The sequence below is a fragment of the Doryrhamphus excisus genome, chromosome 3 (genome assembly GCF_030265055.1).
Source record: "Doryrhamphus excisus isolate RoL2022-K1 chromosome 3, RoL_Dexc_1.0, whole genome shotgun sequence".
NCBI lineage: Eukaryota > Metazoa > Chordata > Actinopteri > Syngnathiformes > Syngnathidae > Doryrhamphus > Doryrhamphus excisus.
The window spans coordinates 20,903,288-20,921,311 of NC_080468.1; the positions used below are offsets into that span (position 1 = coordinate 20,903,288).

Genomic DNA, 18,024 nt, shown 5'->3' on the forward strand with positions numbered 1-18,024 from the left:
CAATGTCAACAGAAACATTTGCACAAGTGCAAAAGCTTCATTGTCATTGTAGTCAAGACATGCAACATTTTCATATTTTTTTTCAATTTTATGTTCTGCAGAAATTGAGCCGACTATATGACACGCTGCATAGAGCCTACAACAAGATCATGGAGGTGATCCAATCAGGTCGCAGGCTGCTCGGAACCTACTTCAGAGTTGCCTTCTATGGACAGGTAGATTTTACTATTATTATTATTATAATGTAAATGGTCTTAAATGAAAGGGACCCCAGAGGATCCCATCGGGAGTTACATTACACCTTTTATTCATTTAGCTTGTATTACTCAAGATTGGTCGTTGTTTTAGAAAAAATAAGAACTTTATACCTTGAGTTCATTCATTGAGGATTTTGTGGTGTACAAGCGTGTGTGTGTGTGTGTTGCGCAGGGCTTCTTTGAGGAGGAGGATGGGAAGGAGTACATTTATAAGGAGCCCAAACTCACTGGCCTGTCTGAAATCTCCCAGCGACTTTTGACCCTCTACGGGGAAAAGTTTGGGCCTGAAAACGTCAAGATCATTCAAGACTCAAATAAGGTGCGTTTTGCTTGTTTAAGTCATGAATTTCCATGTCATAATGTCCAAGTCATGTTGCTCTTGTGGCCCGCAGGTCAACCCCAAAGACCTGGACCCCAAGTTTGCCTACATTCAGGTGACCTTCGTAAAGCCCTACTTTGAAGAGAAGGAGGCACCGGAGAAAAAGACGGACTTTGAGAAGTGCCATAACATCAACCGCTTTGTGTTTGAGACGCCGTACACGCTGTCGGGCAAGAAGCACGGTGGCGTGGAGGAGCAGTGCAAGAGGAAAACCGTGCTCACAAGTATGAACTTTGGAGCTGTGAAGTTCCTGTTCTTAACCCACACGTAAAATGCTTCTTCCAACTGTCCGTTCAGGTGGCAATGCCCTCAACTTTAATAGTTCTGGGGTGAACTACTGTAGGGACGAACCCCCTAGTACTACACGCAACAGAAGCAAAACCATCAAATCCATCAAAGTCCTCATCTTCTGTATCTGAATTGAACAGCTGGGCAATTTCGCCATCCAACATCGTCGATTAAAGGCTTTTAAGTGCACCTTTTAGTTCCAAAATGCACGTTTAAGGAGTTGTGACACACACAGGAAGAGAGCGAGTAGAACAACCCAAATCGATGACTGTTGTTGCGTGCACACCGGAAATTATGATTGCAATATTTACCCGCTTCCCTTTCTCTCCTTCTCTAATTGTGAGTTACAACCACTCCCTTTCCCTTATTTCGCTAAGATGGTGATGGTTGACGTTGGCTCGGGTCCATTGCTGCATTTATCATTCGGGATGTGCTAAGTGCAACATTCGGGTACTGACTGCTCTCAAAATGATAATTGGAAGTATGGAAGAAACTGAAACACAGCCTTTATATGAGTGCATAATTGGGCAATCATTCGTCTCCAAATTTAATTATATGAGAGCAGCAGCTGAGTTGTTTCCCTTCTTCTTTGCTGTTGTTGTTTTGTTCTTGAGGTCAAATATCCAGAACAAATGCTGCCTATGGAAATATGAGACATTTAGTCCAATTTAATTGAGTATTTTTATTATTGTAGCAGTGTTTGTTGTTGCTGGTGTAGGCGAATGAATGTTTTTCTCATGGTTTGCCTCCCCTTCAGCGGCCAACACCTTCCCCTATGTGAAGAAGCGAGTGGAGGTGGTCACGGAGAAGCAAGTGGACCTCCGGCCGGTGGATGTAGCCATCGATGAGATGAGGTCCCGCACGGCTGAGCTGCTCAAGCTGTGCTCCAGCCCCGAGGTGGACATGATCCAGTTGCAGCTTAAACTGCAGGGTTGTGTTTCTGTGCAGGTTCGACATCTTGGAGGATGATGGTGATCTCGAAGGATTTGAATTTTTGTTCAGATGTGATGATTGTTCCAGGTGAACGCCGGCCCCATGGCCTATGCCAGAGCCTTCCTACATGACAGCAAGTCCAACCAGTCTGGTGGCAAGAAAGTGAAAGAGCTTAAAGATATTTTCAGGCAAGCTTTGCTCATTCGTATGTCCCACATATTCCTTTACTAATCAGGTCTGCATATTTAGTCACATACTGATGATCCTTCTGATTTATCTTCTTCTTCCGCTACTAAATCCAAATATCAAACATTATCCAGGTTGAACAAATTTACATAGCACATATCAAATCAGGTTATAACTCCACTAATAAATGTTCCCAATGTCAACCTTGCAGACGTTTTGTGGAGTCGTGCAGCATGGCTCTGGATATCAATGAGCGTCTCATCAAAGAAGACCAGTTTGAGTACCACGAGGGCCTCAAAGCTAATTTCAAAGACATGGTGAAGGAGCTCTCTGACATCATCCATGAGCAGGTAAACAGGACTCGGTTTTTCATTCTAGCTACCACAAGGTTCCGGTTCCGGTCTGGCTGGAATTTGACCACTTCAGTATGTCATCCATAGTAGTCGGTGTAGAACAGGGATCTCAAACTCAATTTACTTGGGGGCCACTGGAGCGCGGATCTGGGTGAGACTGGGCCGAATCAGGTTTAAAAAAAAAAAAAAACGCCAAAAACTTACCACTTCCACACGGATAGGGAGGATAACTATTAACAGTTATTTCACCTTTTAACATGAACATTAATCAAACGTAATAATTTTTTCTGGGTACATGATACCATACAGCATCCATATCAAACTTGCGCGGGCCGCACTAACATTAAACTTTCATATCAAGGTGAGGGCCTCAAACTAGTGTCCTGCGGGCCACATTTGGCCCGCGGGCCGTGTGTTTGAGACCCCTGGTGTAGAACAATGAAAAGTTGTATGTTAGTTAAAAGGAAGGAAGGACAAAAAGCACATTAAAGAAGAAAAATGTTTCTTTCATACTGCTGACATCAACATTTAGGTTATATTTCTTCATTATAATGGCTTTTTACCCATTTAGATATGTACATATATATTCATTGTGTTCACTAAATTACATTCCTCCATTTTATCAACGTGTATGCACAGCGTATAACTTTATTTTATACTCAGTTCAGAGCTAGTGAGTACATTGTATTCTATTGGCCGCCAAGTCCCACCCACCTCTTCCGCTTTCTGATCGTGGTGGACTTTCAGCGCCATGCCAATGTGTTTGCGTCACTCATCCTTGCTCCCAAGTTTGTGTCAGTGTGTTTGTGTGCCTTTCCAATGATGTGCTGTTGATGCATCCTCTGATCTATTGACACTAACTGCTGACTTTCTCTTCCCAAATTGTGCTGTCCCTCAGTTTTAAAGGAAAACAGGTAACATGAGCGTTCAAAGACGCTACCACCTAAATTAAAATATAGCATTGATCTTTGAATTAGGAACACACTGTTTTGTTTGTCTGTATACAGTATTTAATACTAATGAGCTCTGTGTGTCTGTGCCTGTCTGTGTGTGGCTGTTGTACACTTTATCCACTTTTTACATACACATTACAATTCTGCACTTCAACATAATAGATACCCTCTATCACATACAAGAACGTGACTAGTGCTCAAAAACAGTCAGTAGTTTGCAGAACTAGGACATCAAAGTCATGCTATAGCTTATACAAATTACTACAGCATCTACTTGTACAGTATATTAGATGTTGAATTCTGTTGGGAAAAAAAAAACAGTCACACATCACAAGCACGTTGTATGCCGATTATATGGAGGATTGCAAGGTTTATAGTGTACATAAAGCACTTAATGTGCTGTTCCTGCCTCTTCCATATTACGTGTAGTTTTCATACAGTAAACCTCGGATATATCGGACTCGGATATATCGGAAATTCGCTCACAACGGACAGATAAAAAAGAACCGATTTTTCTGTAATGCATTTCCAATAAAAATTCATTGCATATATCGGATTTTTTATAACGGATTTCGCCTATTTCGGACAAAATCTCCAGTCCCGTTCCAATGCATTTCCATTAAATTTCCCTCGCATATATCGGATGGCCGCATCGTGGCGCTCCGATTCGCCGAATCGTGACAGGCCGCTATACGACGTCATTTGCAGCGTTTGCAGCGTTGCCTGCGCGTCCAGGTACATTGGAAACATAGTCAAGGAAGTGCCTTTTTATAACAGATTAAATCCGATTTACGCATATACCGGATATAAATCCGATATATGCATAAAACGAACATTTTCCAGTATACTCCTATAACGGATTTCGCTTATATCGGACAAAACCAGTGGGAACAATTGAATCCGATATATCCAAGGTTTACTGTAGTAGCGATGTCTGATACACTTCTGGCTGCCCTCTTCCAGTGAGATGGCTTTTCTCTTCCTGAGTCAGACACAGGAGTTAGTGACATACCAGGGGACCTTTTTTAAATGCAACTATATAAAGCCCCAGAATGACGTTCGTTGCCTGGTCTCAAACAAATGTGAGGCGTCACCATGTATAGCATTTGCATGCTCATCAAACGGCTTCTTTACAGTGTCTGACACCATCATGCCTTTTATTATTTTACAATATGTGTTTGATAGCCTCTGTTTACAGTCTCCCTCCATGTAAGCAGTATGAATACAATCTGATTTTTCTTTCTTGTGAGATGAGAGAGCTTCTTTTTTGCCTCAGATCTACCAGGAGGGCATGATGCGCTCGCTCCTGCAAAACTCCCTCCACGTGTTCCGTGCTATCAGCGGGACCTGGGCTGAGCTCGGCTGACTGTTACCCCATCATAATATTCCACCACTCTAAAGAGTCGCAGCTCTCCTCACTCCGTGCCCACTTCCTGCCTGCCTACCAAGACAAGAGGATGCCATCACGTTGCATTTCTATTGGATGTGTAGCTGAAGAATGTAATGCAGCATGAGTCATGCTGAAATGCACTGCACTTTTTTTTTAATTGTTTGGTTTTTGCTAGGCAACAAATTGCAGGACTGACTCATGGTCCCCTCAGGGGGTATGAAAGCCATTATGCCTCCCCGCTATCGCCCTTCAGATCTATGCAGGATACTTCTTGATGAATGCTAGCACGTATCTACGGCTATTAAACCAAGGCCAAGAGGAAAAGAGCCAGCAACTAAAACACATGAGTCACGCTTAAAGAGCGTAGAGCAGCTTCACGTGTAAACAGGCACTCAAGGCAGAGCCTGGGTTGGATCTGGAATGCTACGAAGCAAACAGTGGCAACCTAATCATGCAGTGCCTTGGTGCCCTCACGTACTATTGATAGTCTTTCACAAGTGCTACACTGAAAATGTGCATAATGTACATATCGTGTCACTGCGCTGTACATTTCATTCCACGTTTGTAAGTACTGTGTGTGTATTTTGGCGCCATGTTGCACTCTGGAACCTCCTTTTTTTTATTATTGCATACAGGAGTGCAGTTCCATGTTAAAATCATTAGATTAGATTTTTCTTAATAAAATCATATCAATTTAAGCTTCTACCCTGATTTTTGAGACAAACATAGAATGCTTTGCAATATTTTGACTCTCCAAAAGTCTTAGCATAATGCGAAGTTGAATGCAGTTGCACATGACTGCCAGCTACTTGGATATTCTTTAGAGAAGGCATTGTACAGCTTGTGTAGCAGTATAATTGTATAAGCCACTGAAAATGACAACACAAGAACTGGGGCTGCACAAGTGCTGCCGGTGAGCTGTGGCTCATTGAGTAGAAATGTGAGTAGCAGTACATGATAATGGTGTCTTGGCTACTGGCAAGCATGGTGGTACCATGATGGCTTTAGTGATGCATGACCGCCATGTCATCTTGGAGGTGTGCTTGGGCTCCTTGTTGTGTTGGAAAACCATCAAAACTGTCTCACAATGTCAGACTACATGTTGGAATTCATGTTGACCCACATTGAGCCACAGCTCCCCATAGTACCAGCAGCACTCATGCAGTGCCAGAACACTACGCTAGCGCCATCATGCTTGACTGACGGCGAGACAATTATTTTGCTACTCATTCGCGTTTGACTTTGGTTATCCCGGTGTGAACCACAGCTCCCCTTGTGTTGGCAGCACTCATTCAGCTCCAGACCACCGTGCTGACTGAAGGCAAGACACCTTGTGTCGTGTTGCCAGCTATATTGACAATAGTGGCTGTTGACTCTTACAAACTGCTCTAAAGTATATCCATTTACTTACTAATAGTATACTGTAATATTGCCTTTGAGTACTGTAACAAAATTGGTGCTGAAATGTGACGCATGTACTCACTTTTAGGAAATACTGTTAATATAATCCAAGTTGTTGTGATTTTAAAGTTGAACGTTTTCTTCTACTGGTTGGTTTAATGATATGACGTCTGAGTGTTTCTTCCCATGTTTTCAGGGAGTGGGTGGCTGTGTGCAATAGAGATGGACGATACTATTTTTTTGTGTCGATTCGATAACTCGTAAATACAATACCCTTAACACATTTAAATATAATTAAATCATTTGATATTGCCTTTAATTAGTTTTTTTGTGGTTATAGTGAAAATAACACTCAAGGCAAATTTTTTGGCAAATAAACATATCCCACAATATCCCTCCCGCTGTGGTATCAATAATGGTGTGTGGATCGACCCGCCCACTTCCAAGAATGACTTTTCGTCACGTTTACTTTCCCAGTTCCCGGCATTGCTTCAGAAGCTCAGTCGTCCCCGCTTGGACTAATAGTCATTGTCCACGATTGTCCACTTTGGTCTCTCAGTGGTATTAAACTGGCCAATCACTTCAGGGTGCGAAGACGCCGGAGGACGGAATGTCTTTTACTATTCTGGCTTTTTGCTCCTGCTGCTTCTTGCTCTGTTCGCTCCACGCGGAAGCAGGTATTGTTTGACAACACACAAATGCTATATAAATAATATTATTTAAAACGTATATGCTGCCCGTCGTAGAGTAAGCAAGCTCATGTGTTATGAATACACATCTACTTAAATTGTGGATATTTGTTGTAGTTTCTATCGCGTTCGAATGGAATTGTTTAATTGTTTGCCAGAAATAACTTTTCTTTGTTCTTACACAAAATCAGTCTGCATTCATTAATGTTAGTATGTGCCTTTCGTCGTTTTTGTCGTGTTTTATTCCACAGAGGTGAAGAGTTGTAAACTGTATTGATAGTATGTGCAGTTCACACATTCCACCAAAAGATGGCACTGTTGGCGCATTTATGCTAACAGTGTGCCTGCATGCAAAAGGTAAGGTTTACTAAATCCCTCACCACAGTTTGGGTTTTTTGGTTTGGTGGGTCGAAAAAAAAACTGTAGAAGAAGAAAGAACGCACGTGCATAAGTCTGTTGCTTCCGCTTTCCAAGGCTCATTTACTGTATGTGTAAAGGAGAAGTGGAATTAAATTCCATGAGCCATAATGAAGTATAAGACAACAAAATACCAGGAGAATATCTACTGAGATATATTTATGATTTTTATAATTTTTTTTCAACCCGACCGATCTCTCTCAAAGACATATTTATACTTTTTTTTTTACCTTTTTTGCGTGAGAGGCACAAAGAGGTGATGATGCAACTCAACAATATAAGAGATCTTGTAAGATGTAAAAATAAGTATATTTTATAAGAGCTCGGCATGCATCTTTCCTATTGAAATTCATGGAATTATGTTTGTTGCTTCTTGTCGTAGGTAATGTAATGATACAGAGCAGCACAACTTATAACAAATACCAAGCAGCAAAATAATGTAACGTTAATTCACCAAGGAAAGTAGGGAACAGGAACGCACCCAAAGAGGAGGATACATACAGCATCATTTCAGGAAAAGTCCTTGGTCCAAGACATGCAACAACATCCAAACCAACACAATGATCCAAGGAGACAGGAAAAAAGATGTTGGATTGGAAAGGAAATCCAGTGGCATCACCCATCACTCCCAACAGAACAAAATCATTATCTTGATTACTGTTCAGACGCCAGCGTGCTCATTGTCCTTACACCGAAATAAAGACACTGCCGATGGTGAAGAACAGGAAACAAAGATACACAAACAGGAAATAAAAGGTGGAATACAACCCAAATTACTATTATTGATGAGTTTTCTGTCGCCACTGCTCTAACAGTGCTAGCTAATTGAATTAATGATGTCTTGCATCATGCATGAAACACCATCGGTTCCTCTTCCTTAGGTCGTCTTCCTGCACCAGTGAAGTTGTCACATAAGTGGCTTGACCCGTTTACGGTGAACGTGTCTTGGCTGAGACCAAGGGGATTGCCGGACCACTGCAACATCCGTTACAAATATGGACCATATGTAAGAGAAACTACAGCAAAGATTGTGTTGTATTGGTGTAATGGTATAATACTGTTTACTGAGGCCTGTTTGTGTACTTAGTATGTACAGTATGTGTAGTGTTTTAGTACAGTCCTATGGGTCAATAATAAGCAACAGCATAATCAGTACAGGTTGTGTTGAATGACTTGAATGACTTTCTCATGTTCTGTCAGTCTTCCACCGAGTGGCGGAACATCACCATGACTCTCCTGACGGAAAAAGCTGGATCTTCTGGCTGGCCATTTGCCGTCCAGACGGTCAGCGTTGACGACTGCAAAGTAAATGAGAGCACACCGGCGGTCATCACCATCCACGCCCCGCAGGCCCGCGGTAAGAGACGCAACAGCACTGTGGGTTATACTGTCATATTCTGTGTTGCATTGAAGTGACTGTATTTGTATTTGGACTTGATAGCTCAGCTCGTGAAGGACTTCAAGTGCCTCCTCCAAGCTGATAAGATGGATTGTTATTGGATTCCGATTGATCCCTTTGTCAACCTGACGCTTTCTTATAGGTAGGGATTTGGGGAAAATTCAACTGGAATGACGAATCCAGACCTGACATTGGTCCGTCGTGACATGTAGCAGCTGGATCATGACAGCAGTATTTAGAGTTTTCAAAATTTTCATTTTCAGATTATCTGTTTTGAGGTTTGTATCTATAGTTTTTAAATTTGAGCACAAAATTCAGAGTAATTGTAAAAAAAAATTACTTTTAGAAAATGTAGATCAAATTTAAAAAACAATCTGTGATGTGAAAATATTATGCAGTGTAAACCTATTACTTCCTGATGTTGCTTTCCCTCCCCTTTCCCCATTCTGGTCAGTGCAGGATCTGTGGTGATGAAGATATCGGTGGTTTGCAGGTGTGTGAGGAACCTTACCACCGTGGAGTCAGGAACGGCTGCTACCTTAGCACCAACTTTGTCAACAAGGACATCTGCATGCTCTTGAGCAGCCAGGCAGGGATAAGCACGTTTCAACCAAAGCGAGGTAGGTTCTGCCGTCATCCTGCAAGTCATAGTGTACCCCATTTTAAATGCGTGTGTGCTTCTTCTTCTTTCAAAGTGGTTTCTCCTCCAACTCTGAGCTACAGTGTGGATGGAAACAAGCTCAACCTGAGCTGGACCACTCCGGAGGTGTTGCAGGACTGCAGTTGGGTCTACGAGTTGTGCTACAAAGGATGCAGTGAATCCCATGTAGGTGTTTTTTTTCCCCCCACCTAGTTTGTACTTGAACCATGTCACTTCATTAATGTACTTGCATATTGTCCAGATATGCGAGACTTTCTACATCGCCAGTGGACAACCCCGGAAGATAGCCTACGATCAAAGCTGCAGTTATGAGTTAAGGTCCCGGGTTGTAAAAGCCGAATACTGCCATGAAATGGATAGTGACTACAGTACAAAGATGATTCCTGGTAAGATAACATCAAAATGGCTGAGCACCCACGCCACAATGCATGTCAGTTGCATTACCGTGACCTTCCCTTCCTTTTAGCCTTTTACAGTATCTGACAAGAGTTTTTATTACAGTGGATGGAAGGATACAATGATGTAAAAATTAAACTTGGTTTTAGGTTTCTTCCGAATGAACCACAGCTCTCTGTGGGGTCCGCAGCTTTCATGTAGCACTCAAACCATGATTCTACCAATAATGAATGCGTGTTGACTTATTTTTTCAGATGTTCGATATTGGCTTTCTTATCGATATTGGTTATTGTCCAGTACTTCTTTACCGATACAGGCTATTCCAAGCTATTACCTCAAATTAATGTCGCGTTTAGTTTTGGTTTTCCTTAGTTTTCACATTGTTTCCTGTTTTGTGCACTTGTTCTGATTTTGGTACAATGCAGCGGCGGGCAGTAAATTTGGTACCTGGGCCTTCAGTGGAGACTTAAACAGCCACAATGTCTCCCAGCAGTCAGCCATTTTGGCCGTGATTTGACTTGTCGAACTGCTTTGTTCTTTCTTCAGAAAAATGCTGATGTCACTGTGGGCCAGCTGGCTGGCCCTGTTTGGCAAATCTGAAATAGTCATTCATTCTTTACCACTTATCTAGCATGTTTTTGGAATGTGGGACGAAACCGAAGAAAACCCACGGGGAGAACATACTGCTAAACAAACTGTACACTGACTACTCTAAAGTAGATCCAAGTTTACTTTCTATAGTGTTGTACATTGTGAAGGTATAAAAATCTAATTTGATTTAGTACTCACTTTGGGGGGATACTGAACTAATTGTTGAGTTAGCAATGATAATATATGGCGTTCTTTTCTTTCGCAGCCCAGACTCCAGGCAAGTCTCCCAGCGTAACATTGATTGTCGTAGCCATTGTCGTCCCTCTCGTCCTGTGTTTCGTCATCTTTTTGCTCACCTATTGCATCAGGAGGTAGGTAGTACAGGCCTGCATGCACAGACCTGTTCATCCACCAGACTGCCATTAAGTTTTAATTAATGTTTTTCTAGGCACAGCGCCATTCTCTACCCTGCCATACCCGACCCATCAGTGATATTCAAAACTGAAATCAAGGTAAATGATAAGATTGAAGCCCATTATGCTGAGGGGCTAACATTTTTGGTGTTTTTTTTCAGACGCTGACAAATCTTTACACACCTGTGCCAGAACCTGTAGAGCCCTGCAAAATTATTATACCTCAGGGACATTGCACTTCTCAAGTGACCAACGCATCCTCTGGGCTAATACAGCAGAACCTTACAGGGTGAGCGGTTCTGTTCAAGAAGAGAGACACAATGAGGAAATGCACTGAACCTTAAAAAGGACACTTGCCAAAGTAATATAAGGAATCAGGGTGTACAAAAGATGGTCGTCACACTCCTCAGGACTGCAAGTAAACTTGTTTGCAAAGGCGGAGGACGATGCAATAAACTACTGTAAGATTTTGCACAACACGAGGACATGCAGGACATGTGCGGATGTGTTACGCGCAGAGTCTTTCTGAAAAGACACTCAGCTTCTGTCCAGTTTGCATTTTTGACTCATCCAGACTTGCGTTGTTCGCTCAAGAATGCTTTATTGTTTTTTTTTATGCTGCATGACTGCTCAGTGAGATCAGTGGAAATAGAATAACAATTGAAACATTTAAATGTGAGAATACTTTTTTTCCCTACAAAATTCTGCACACCATAATGATGTGAAACTTTTTTTTGTTTACGCATGTAGTTATGAAAAAAAACAACCAAGAAACCTTGGCAAGCAAAATATTTATGAATGGATGGTATGGCACCGCTTAGAATAAAAAAGTATTTTTAATCACAATTGGCTTGAAATATTGAACCTAATTTATCTAAAATATTTTGCATGGTCATGTTTGAATGGGATGAATTTGGGTGGTTTGTATACCAACCACTGAATTATTATTATTATTATTTAATTTACTTTTAATTAAAATAAAACACAAGTATTTTATGGTGTATAATCATATGGTATATTTTATGTGTATATATATTTTTTACATAATTTAATTGTTATGACTATTTCAAAGGCAGAGTATATTTTATTTCATATTTTTAAAAGACATACTCCCGCACACACTCCTCCCATTTCCGGCCTAGTGAGTGAGTGTGGTTTCCTCGGAAGACGCTGGAAATTAAAGAAAAATAGACTTGCTCAGTTAGCTTCCACTTCCATAGTACGCCCTGCGCAGTTTTGGCCGCCATAATGGAAAGCAGAATCCACAAACATTGCTATATAGACGCTAACCCCGCCCAACTCTCTTGCTTTCCATCATGGCGAACCACGGCATACTACACTCGGTTACATTCAATTGCGGGAGATGCACCTCCCATATTGTCAAGCGTCTTTGGTCCTGAAGCTGAAGAAATCCCAACGGAAAAACACTTGAAATTAGTTTCAGTGGAGCTCACTGACACTTTAAAGCTTTAAAGAAAGTTTCAATCGGGATGGTTTTTTTTCGATGTTTGCTTAGTCTCTTGCTAGCAGCAGCTTCTCCAAGTGAAACGGGTAAGAAAGTTTGATTCAACCATTTTCCCCTCCCTTCAGCCTTTCCTCCTACTTTACTGTTACCGTTTTCATGACCACTTAATGATTTTAATAGCAGTATTATACTAATATATAAAATAAATGTTACTGAATGTGTTTACATGGAGGTTAAACTGTACTGTATATTCCCAATAAGTACAAACCGTGGCTGGTCTAACTAAATTACTAAACGGTTGGTGAAAAGCGCCCCCTGGTGGAGGTCAGCAGCTGACCATATTTAACCCATGCCAGCCATAGTGGCTTTGCCAGTGTATGTTAGTAAACCTCAACAGGACACTACATATGATAACTAGCAGTTGTGCTATAATCTGGCATATTTACATCTTTTTAGTTTGCCGATGTTCACCAATATGCATTGTCCCTAGTAAAAAAATAAAAAAATAAACTTACACATAGAATCATCATAAAACCCAGGCCAAAGATTTCAGAGCCGTCCAACTCACGAAACAGGATGACATTATTGGTGTTGTCTTGTATTGCTCTGATATAAAAATTGAAAAAAAAACGTTAATGGCCACAAAAATGACTTTTGTGTGCAGTGAAAGCAACGGAAGAGGGGAAGTTACAAACACTACTTCTCCAAAGGTCCTAGTTTAAGCAATTGTGCAATCATACCCAAAATCAGTGCCTAAAAAGAACAAAATATGTTATACAGCAGAGGAAATAGTACTAAAATATTGTATACATGTCTACTCAAGTAAAAGAACAAGTAAAACCTGCTTAGTAAAAACTTGGAAAAACATAAAATAAATATACATGTATTTTATGGGTGTCCTGCATAAAAGGAAAAGTGGTACGTGGTACTGTGTTCTACGACACTTTTATGAATTAAAATGCAAAAACAATAAGTAGTCATCTCCCTGCAGAATTTACCACCCTTTGGTTGTCCCATGCCCATCATTTACTACAAATGCTCCCAAGGGCATCTTTGTTCCTGAGCATGTATATTTTTTCTACTCGGTCACAGATAAGATTGTGAAGGTTGCAGCGTACGGTGCTTTAAAAGAAAATGATGACACAAAAAAAGCAAATTTCAACTGAGATTATGACAGCACTTATTTAAAATATGGTTCTGTCACATCCTGGCATTGTCATGTGTGCTAGGAAAATGTTTGTTTTTACTTCATTGTGGATTGGATCTGTCTGTGGGCTTCATTGCGGACCATACTTGGGCATAAATGCAGGTACATATTGAAATTAATTATTTTTGAAAGTACAAATCCACAAAATAAGTTCTCAATTAAAGTAATACGAGCAAATGTAATGTCACTGAATCAAAGTATACCGAAAACTTGTCAGGTGTGTTGTTAGCTTCATGGTCTGGGGCTGCACGAGTACTGCAGACACTGGGGGAGCCGTGGCTCTTTGTGTCTTGTCTACAGCCAAGTATGGTGGTAGAAGCATCATGGTCTGGAGCTGTGGTTCATGATAAACATGTACAGCATGATCCCTTTCCAATATACTGTAATAAAAAAAATTAATTAACAGAAGATGCTAATTTAAGACACATTGATCTTGCTCCTGTTTCTCTCCTTTTTTTAGAGAAAATCATGCCTGTGCACAACTTGACCCTTCAGTGGACCAGCGACTTTGACGCACAGTTGTGGTGGGCACACAAACATCTGCCGTCAAACTGCATGTACAAAGTGTTGTGGAGAACAAAGGAGGAATACTCTACAGAGGAGAGCGTAAGTGACTGTTAAATGTCTTGGTTTCCTCAATTTCAAATGTTTGTGGGAAATCTTGGCTATGTAATGGGGGTGGGGGAAGAAAAACAGCAATGGAGAATCTGAAGAACCTCGAGTGCAATACCACACTTAAAAGAAAAATAAAAGGGAGGGTTTGACCTTCACGCTGAGGCCTCAGATTGATTGACCCAATAATTGCAATGAAGTGATGCTTTTGTTGATAATTTCCTCGTCATTCCAGAATCATCAGACACCACCGTCCTTGTTGAGCTTTTCCATGGAGGGGGGCTCCTTGTTTATTTCTGTTCACACCGTCTGTAAGGACCAACACAGCCAGCCTGCCGTCCTCAATGTTACATACCCAGGTAGAGTACATCAGCTCATGTTGAAATATTTTATTTGTGTAACTTTTATCTTAATTTTTATCTTAATTTCCTTGCTCTCAGAGCTGGTGTCTGATGTGCAGTGCAGCATCATCTCATCCATGCTCACTCAGTGCTCCTGGCGGCCGCTCGGTCCTCCTCCAAGTCTCTCTTTCTATTATGGGTATGGCACTTTTTCCACTTTCCACTTTTTTAAATTTTACAATGTGCTTAATACACTCAACATGGGTTTATTGTTCATATTATATATTTTTTATTTAGTTAAATAGTGTGTGTATTAGTGGTGACTTTTTGTAATACATGCCATCCACTCCTCATCCAAATTTTGAGACCAGTTGAAAAATTAAATTTTTAAAAATTTTAAATTTTTTAAATTAAATTAAATTGAAGCGTTGTCCTGTTGAAAAAAAAAAACAGTCATTACCACACAGATGAGGGCCTTCAGCTACAACGAATGCCCCCTGCAACATCTTCACATATCCATCTGCCGTTTGACGCCCCTGCACAACCGGAAGCCCCATTGTTCCATTGAAGGAGAAAGCAACATGATCATCAATTTAAAAAAAATCCCCTTTACATAATAGGGGATCTTTTAAACTTTCTTATCTCAGGTTAGTGGACGAGCTGGAAGACACGGCATCCTCCGAATTACAAGAGTGCCCGTTATACACCCACACCGAGGGCCTGAGGACGGGCTGCCATCTGCAGTCCACAGCCATCCAGTCCATCTACATGTTATTCAACACAACCCTTAATGAGACCTTGGTCAGAAACACCTTCAAAGTGATGCCTGTGCCAGGTGGAGATATTGTCAATCATCAGTGTCCTTTCACGGACGTATTGTTTAGCGTGTTGGTCAACATTTTTAGCATCTGTTTCCTGCGCAGTGACTCCTCGCCCGCTAAACTGGAGCGTTAGTGAAGTTGCAGGCAAATTCATCTTAAACTGGATCCCTCCTGATGTTTTACGTCTGTCTCGTTGGACATTCATCATAAATTACACTGAGTGTGATGAAAGGAAGGTAGGAGCAGGACAAGTGGACGTTCATTTGCAGGCCGAATGTGTCATTCTGCTTTATGTCCTCGCAGATTATAGAAGTCCCGGGAAAGACGTCGGCGCTAATACATCGGGTGTCCCACTGCTGCTACAGGATGTCCCTTAAAGCACGCAGCTTACACGGAGAGACAGGATGGAGTGATGCAAAGTATTTTGGTATGTGAAAGAAACTAGTATAGTTTGCTGCCTTTTTTGTGGTGCGAAAAGGGGCACATTTTAGTTTTTGAACATGTCTTGAGTGCAGATGAAGCCAAAGATGCGAATGCGATGCTGTACGCCGCCGTCATCATCCCACTGCTGTTTGCCGGCCTCACATCGTTGACTTGCGTGTGGTTCAGGAGGTCAGTGAATGCATCATTTGTTGCTTTCTGAACGATGTTCACCATCAATGTCCATGTGCAGAAAAAAAGAACATATCTTCACCAAAGTGCCACAACCTCGGGACCTTCTCAGTGATATTTACAACCATCAAACAAAGGTTAGTGTGTGTGTTTATCTCAAGGGAGTCTCTTAGTTTAGCTTTGCCTAGCGACATTAGGTAGGATGTAGGAAAAATAAATTTGTCTCTGTCTCAGAGTGCAGTTTTCAACCTTCATTTCCCAGAAAAGGAGGAAGAGGATCCTAAGATTACTCTGGTGACGGATCTGCAACAATCTCAATCTCATCATTACATTTGACTTCTTGGAAAAAAATAAGACAACTTGAATGTACGTGGGTGAAAGGAATGAATAAAAGTGTAAAAAGGTGAGAGGAGGGGGAGGTTCCTCATCTGATGAACTTCTACTTATAGTGTAATTCCATCACTCAATTAGTGAGTTAATGTGGTGGTGAGTTAATGTGATCAAAATGGCCAACACAGTATTGCTTTTAAACAAAATACCTTGTATTTAACAGTGGACTTGTGACACTGCCACGCTCGGAACAAAGTAGTCCCATTCTTTAGGCTAAATCCGGATGTAACACTCGCAGCTGTGATGCATTTCTGGGAGCTCAGCCGAAAGGCGCCACGGCGCCCTCTGGTGGCCGTAGTCGTCACAACAAACATGGCGTCTTAGAATGGTCCTGATGCTGCGCGGCGATGAAATAGCGATGCCGCGTATAAATTCTGATACTCGGCTACCTCGTTGGCGCAGTCTCTGTGGCGCAATGGAATAGCGCGCTGGACTTCTAATCCAGAGGCTCCGGGTTCGAGTCCCGGCAGAGATGGGTCACACTCGGAACCGTTTTGGAGTGTAATCTTTTGTTGTATTGTACGGATGCTGATGATGCTTTAAAACACGAGGATGCTGTGATCGTCAGTGATGCAGGTCGCTTTTGTGTAGCACGACTATTATACACATTAGCCTCTTCTACATGTTAGCTAATAAACATTTAAATAAATACGAAATTAAACAAGAATTAACATAAATGTAAACAGGATGATTTGGTATACTGTTTCCTTTTGAATTAAAGGGTTGGGAAAAGACAAGAATTTACATTTTGCAAAGTGCAATCGTAAGGAGGCTGCAAGTAGAGCTTCAAAATCCAAAAATAAGAAATGTGAGTGAGACAAAAACATTTTAGTAAGCAACAACCATTCAACTGAAATACACTATTAATCAACTGAAAGACTCTGTGATGTCATTTTTGGTAATCATTTAAAAAATGTTTTTTGACATGCTTGTTGCCAGTGTTTCCAGGATGCTAGTGGGAATGTTGCTCCAGGTGGTGAAGATGGCTTCACGGAAGGCATCCAAGGTCTGATGTCCATTTTTGTAAACTTCCCTTGTCATCCATCCCCAATTGTTCTCAATCGGATTTAGATCAGGGGAACATGCAGGGTGGTCCAAAAGAGTGATGTTATTCTCCCTGAAAAAAGTCCTTTGTCAGGTGGACAATGACAAGGGATCATGAGGGATGCCCCCTGCAACATCTCCACATAACCAGCCGTCTTTTGACAACCCTGCACAACCTGAAGCTCTATTGTTCCATTGATGGAAAAAGAACCCCAAACTTTTTCCACTAAAGGCCACATACTGAAAAATGTTTCATTTGTGTTTTTAAATGGCCCCCAGGCCGTAGTTTGGACACCCCTGAAGTACAAAAATACTTATTTTACTAACGTTCCTTTAAAAAGAAACGTGATTTATATGGATGTCAGTGTTATATTTTTCCAATTGACATATAAAGATAATTTCCCGACTTAAAGACTGAACTAGACGGTGTTGTAATGGTTAAGAATCACTGAGCATGTCAATAATGCGGATATCAACATAATAATCCTGTCTGCCATTCATCAGTGATGCTTGTGCAGCTGGTTGGCCACAAGGTGGCGCCCCAGCATCACGTTCTCCCCTCCGGGTCGATTTAGTAGTACTCAGCAGAGAAATCCAAATGACAAATGTCTAGCCTACATTATGTGACGACCATGACGGAGATTTGTCGTGTGGGCTCATCAGATCAGTGACGTCACTGCTTTCAGTGATTCCGCCGCTGTTGTCTGTGCACATTCCTGGTAATCCCTCCTCCCCCATGTTACAACATTACCTCTCCAGGCTACTTGGCTGTTTTTCTTCTTGTCTTTCTTTTTTTTGGCCCACGCTGCATCCAGGGGAGAGAAAA

General features: G+C 41.4%; 3 protein-coding genes and 1 non-coding gene across 7 annotated transcripts in view; all 4 read left to right on the plus strand.

The window, feature by feature from the left end:
* The window catches only part of dock11 (dedicator of cytokinesis 11), a 28,594-nt gene extending 22,223 nt beyond the window's left edge, over positions 1-6,371 (plus strand). The window contains exons 48-55 of one of the 3 annotated variants that reach the window (XM_058067136.1): positions 102-215; positions 430-576; positions 650-860; positions 1,682-1,872; positions 1,945-2,045; positions 2,255-2,393; positions 3,295-3,310; positions 4,626-6,371. In XM_058067136.1, the coding sequence (XP_057923119.1) occupies positions 102-215; positions 430-576; positions 650-860; positions 1,682-1,872; positions 1,945-2,045; positions 2,255-2,393; positions 3,295-3,300 (909 nt within the window). In that variant the 3' untranslated portion in view covers positions 3,301-3,310; positions 4,626-6,371. The remainder of the gene's footprint in view (positions 1-101; positions 216-429; positions 577-649; positions 861-1,681; positions 1,873-1,944; positions 2,046-2,254; positions 2,394-3,294; positions 3,311-4,625) is intronic. The other 2 variants (XM_058067134.1, XM_058067135.1) reach the window with 2 other exon arrangements.
* Positions 6,372-6,578: 207 nt separating this feature from the next.
* LOC131125514 (interleukin-13 receptor subunit alpha-1-like) lies at positions 6,579-12,257 on the plus strand. 2 transcript variants are annotated; one of them, XM_058067138.1, is made up of 10 exons: positions 6,579-6,817; positions 8,128-8,252; positions 8,447-8,603; positions 8,688-8,787; positions 9,105-9,265; positions 9,341-9,471; positions 9,548-9,692; positions 10,559-10,664; positions 10,742-10,805; positions 10,868-12,257. In XM_058067138.1, exons 1-10 carry the CDS (start codon positions 6,751-6,753, stop codon positions 10,997-10,999), a joined length of 1,188 nt encoding a protein of 395 aa, XP_057923121.1. In that variant the 5' UTR covers positions 6,579-6,750; the 3' UTR covers positions 11,000-12,257. The 2 variants fall into 2 exon arrangements, with proteins under 2 accessions (XP_057923121.1, XP_057923120.1); XM_058067137.1 differs by lacking the exon at positions 6,579-6,817 and adding an exon at positions 7,575-8,002.
* Positions 12,043-16,555, plus strand: LOC131125515 (uncharacterized). The gene is made up of 10 exons (XM_058067140.1): positions 12,043-12,257; positions 13,839-13,984; positions 14,226-14,349; positions 14,431-14,530; positions 14,979-15,166; positions 15,255-15,388; positions 15,456-15,579; positions 15,668-15,764; positions 15,826-15,901; positions 15,999-16,555. Exons 1-10 carry the CDS (start codon positions 12,197-12,199, stop codon positions 16,098-16,100), a joined length of 1,152 nt encoding a protein of 383 aa, XP_057923123.1. The 5' UTR covers positions 12,043-12,196; the 3' UTR covers positions 16,101-16,555.
* trnar-ucu (transfer RNA arginine (anticodon UCU)) lies at positions 16,556-16,629 on the plus strand. The gene has a single exon. It is a non-coding gene; the product is annotated as a tRNA-Arg (tRNA).
* Positions 16,630-18,024: the final 1,395 nt, after the last annotated feature.

Coding starts and splice junctions, on each gene's coding strand:
- LOC131125514 (XM_058067137.1), top strand. CDS start 7,807: ATGATCCAAGGAGACAGGAAAAAAGATGTTGGATTGGAAAGGAAATCC. Junction 8,788..9,104: donor AACCTGACGCTTTCTTATAG/GTAGGGATTTGG, acceptor TGGTCAGTGCAG/GATCTGTGGTGATGAAGATA. Junction 9,472..9,547: donor AAGGATGCAGTGAATCCCAT/GTAGGTGTTTTT, acceptor CATATTGTCCAG/ATATGCGAGACTTTCTACAT.
- LOC131125515 (XM_058067140.1), top strand. CDS start 12,197: ATGGTTTTTTTTCGATGTTTGCTTAGTCTCTTGCTAGCAGCAGCTTCT. Junction 12,258..13,838: donor AGCTTCTCCAAGTGAAACGG/GTAAGAAAGTTT, acceptor TCCTTTTTTTAG/AGAAAATCATGCCTGTGCAC. Junction 13,985..14,225: donor AATACTCTACAGAGGAGAGC/GTAAGTGACTGT, acceptor TCGTCATTCCAG/AATCATCAGACACCACCGTC.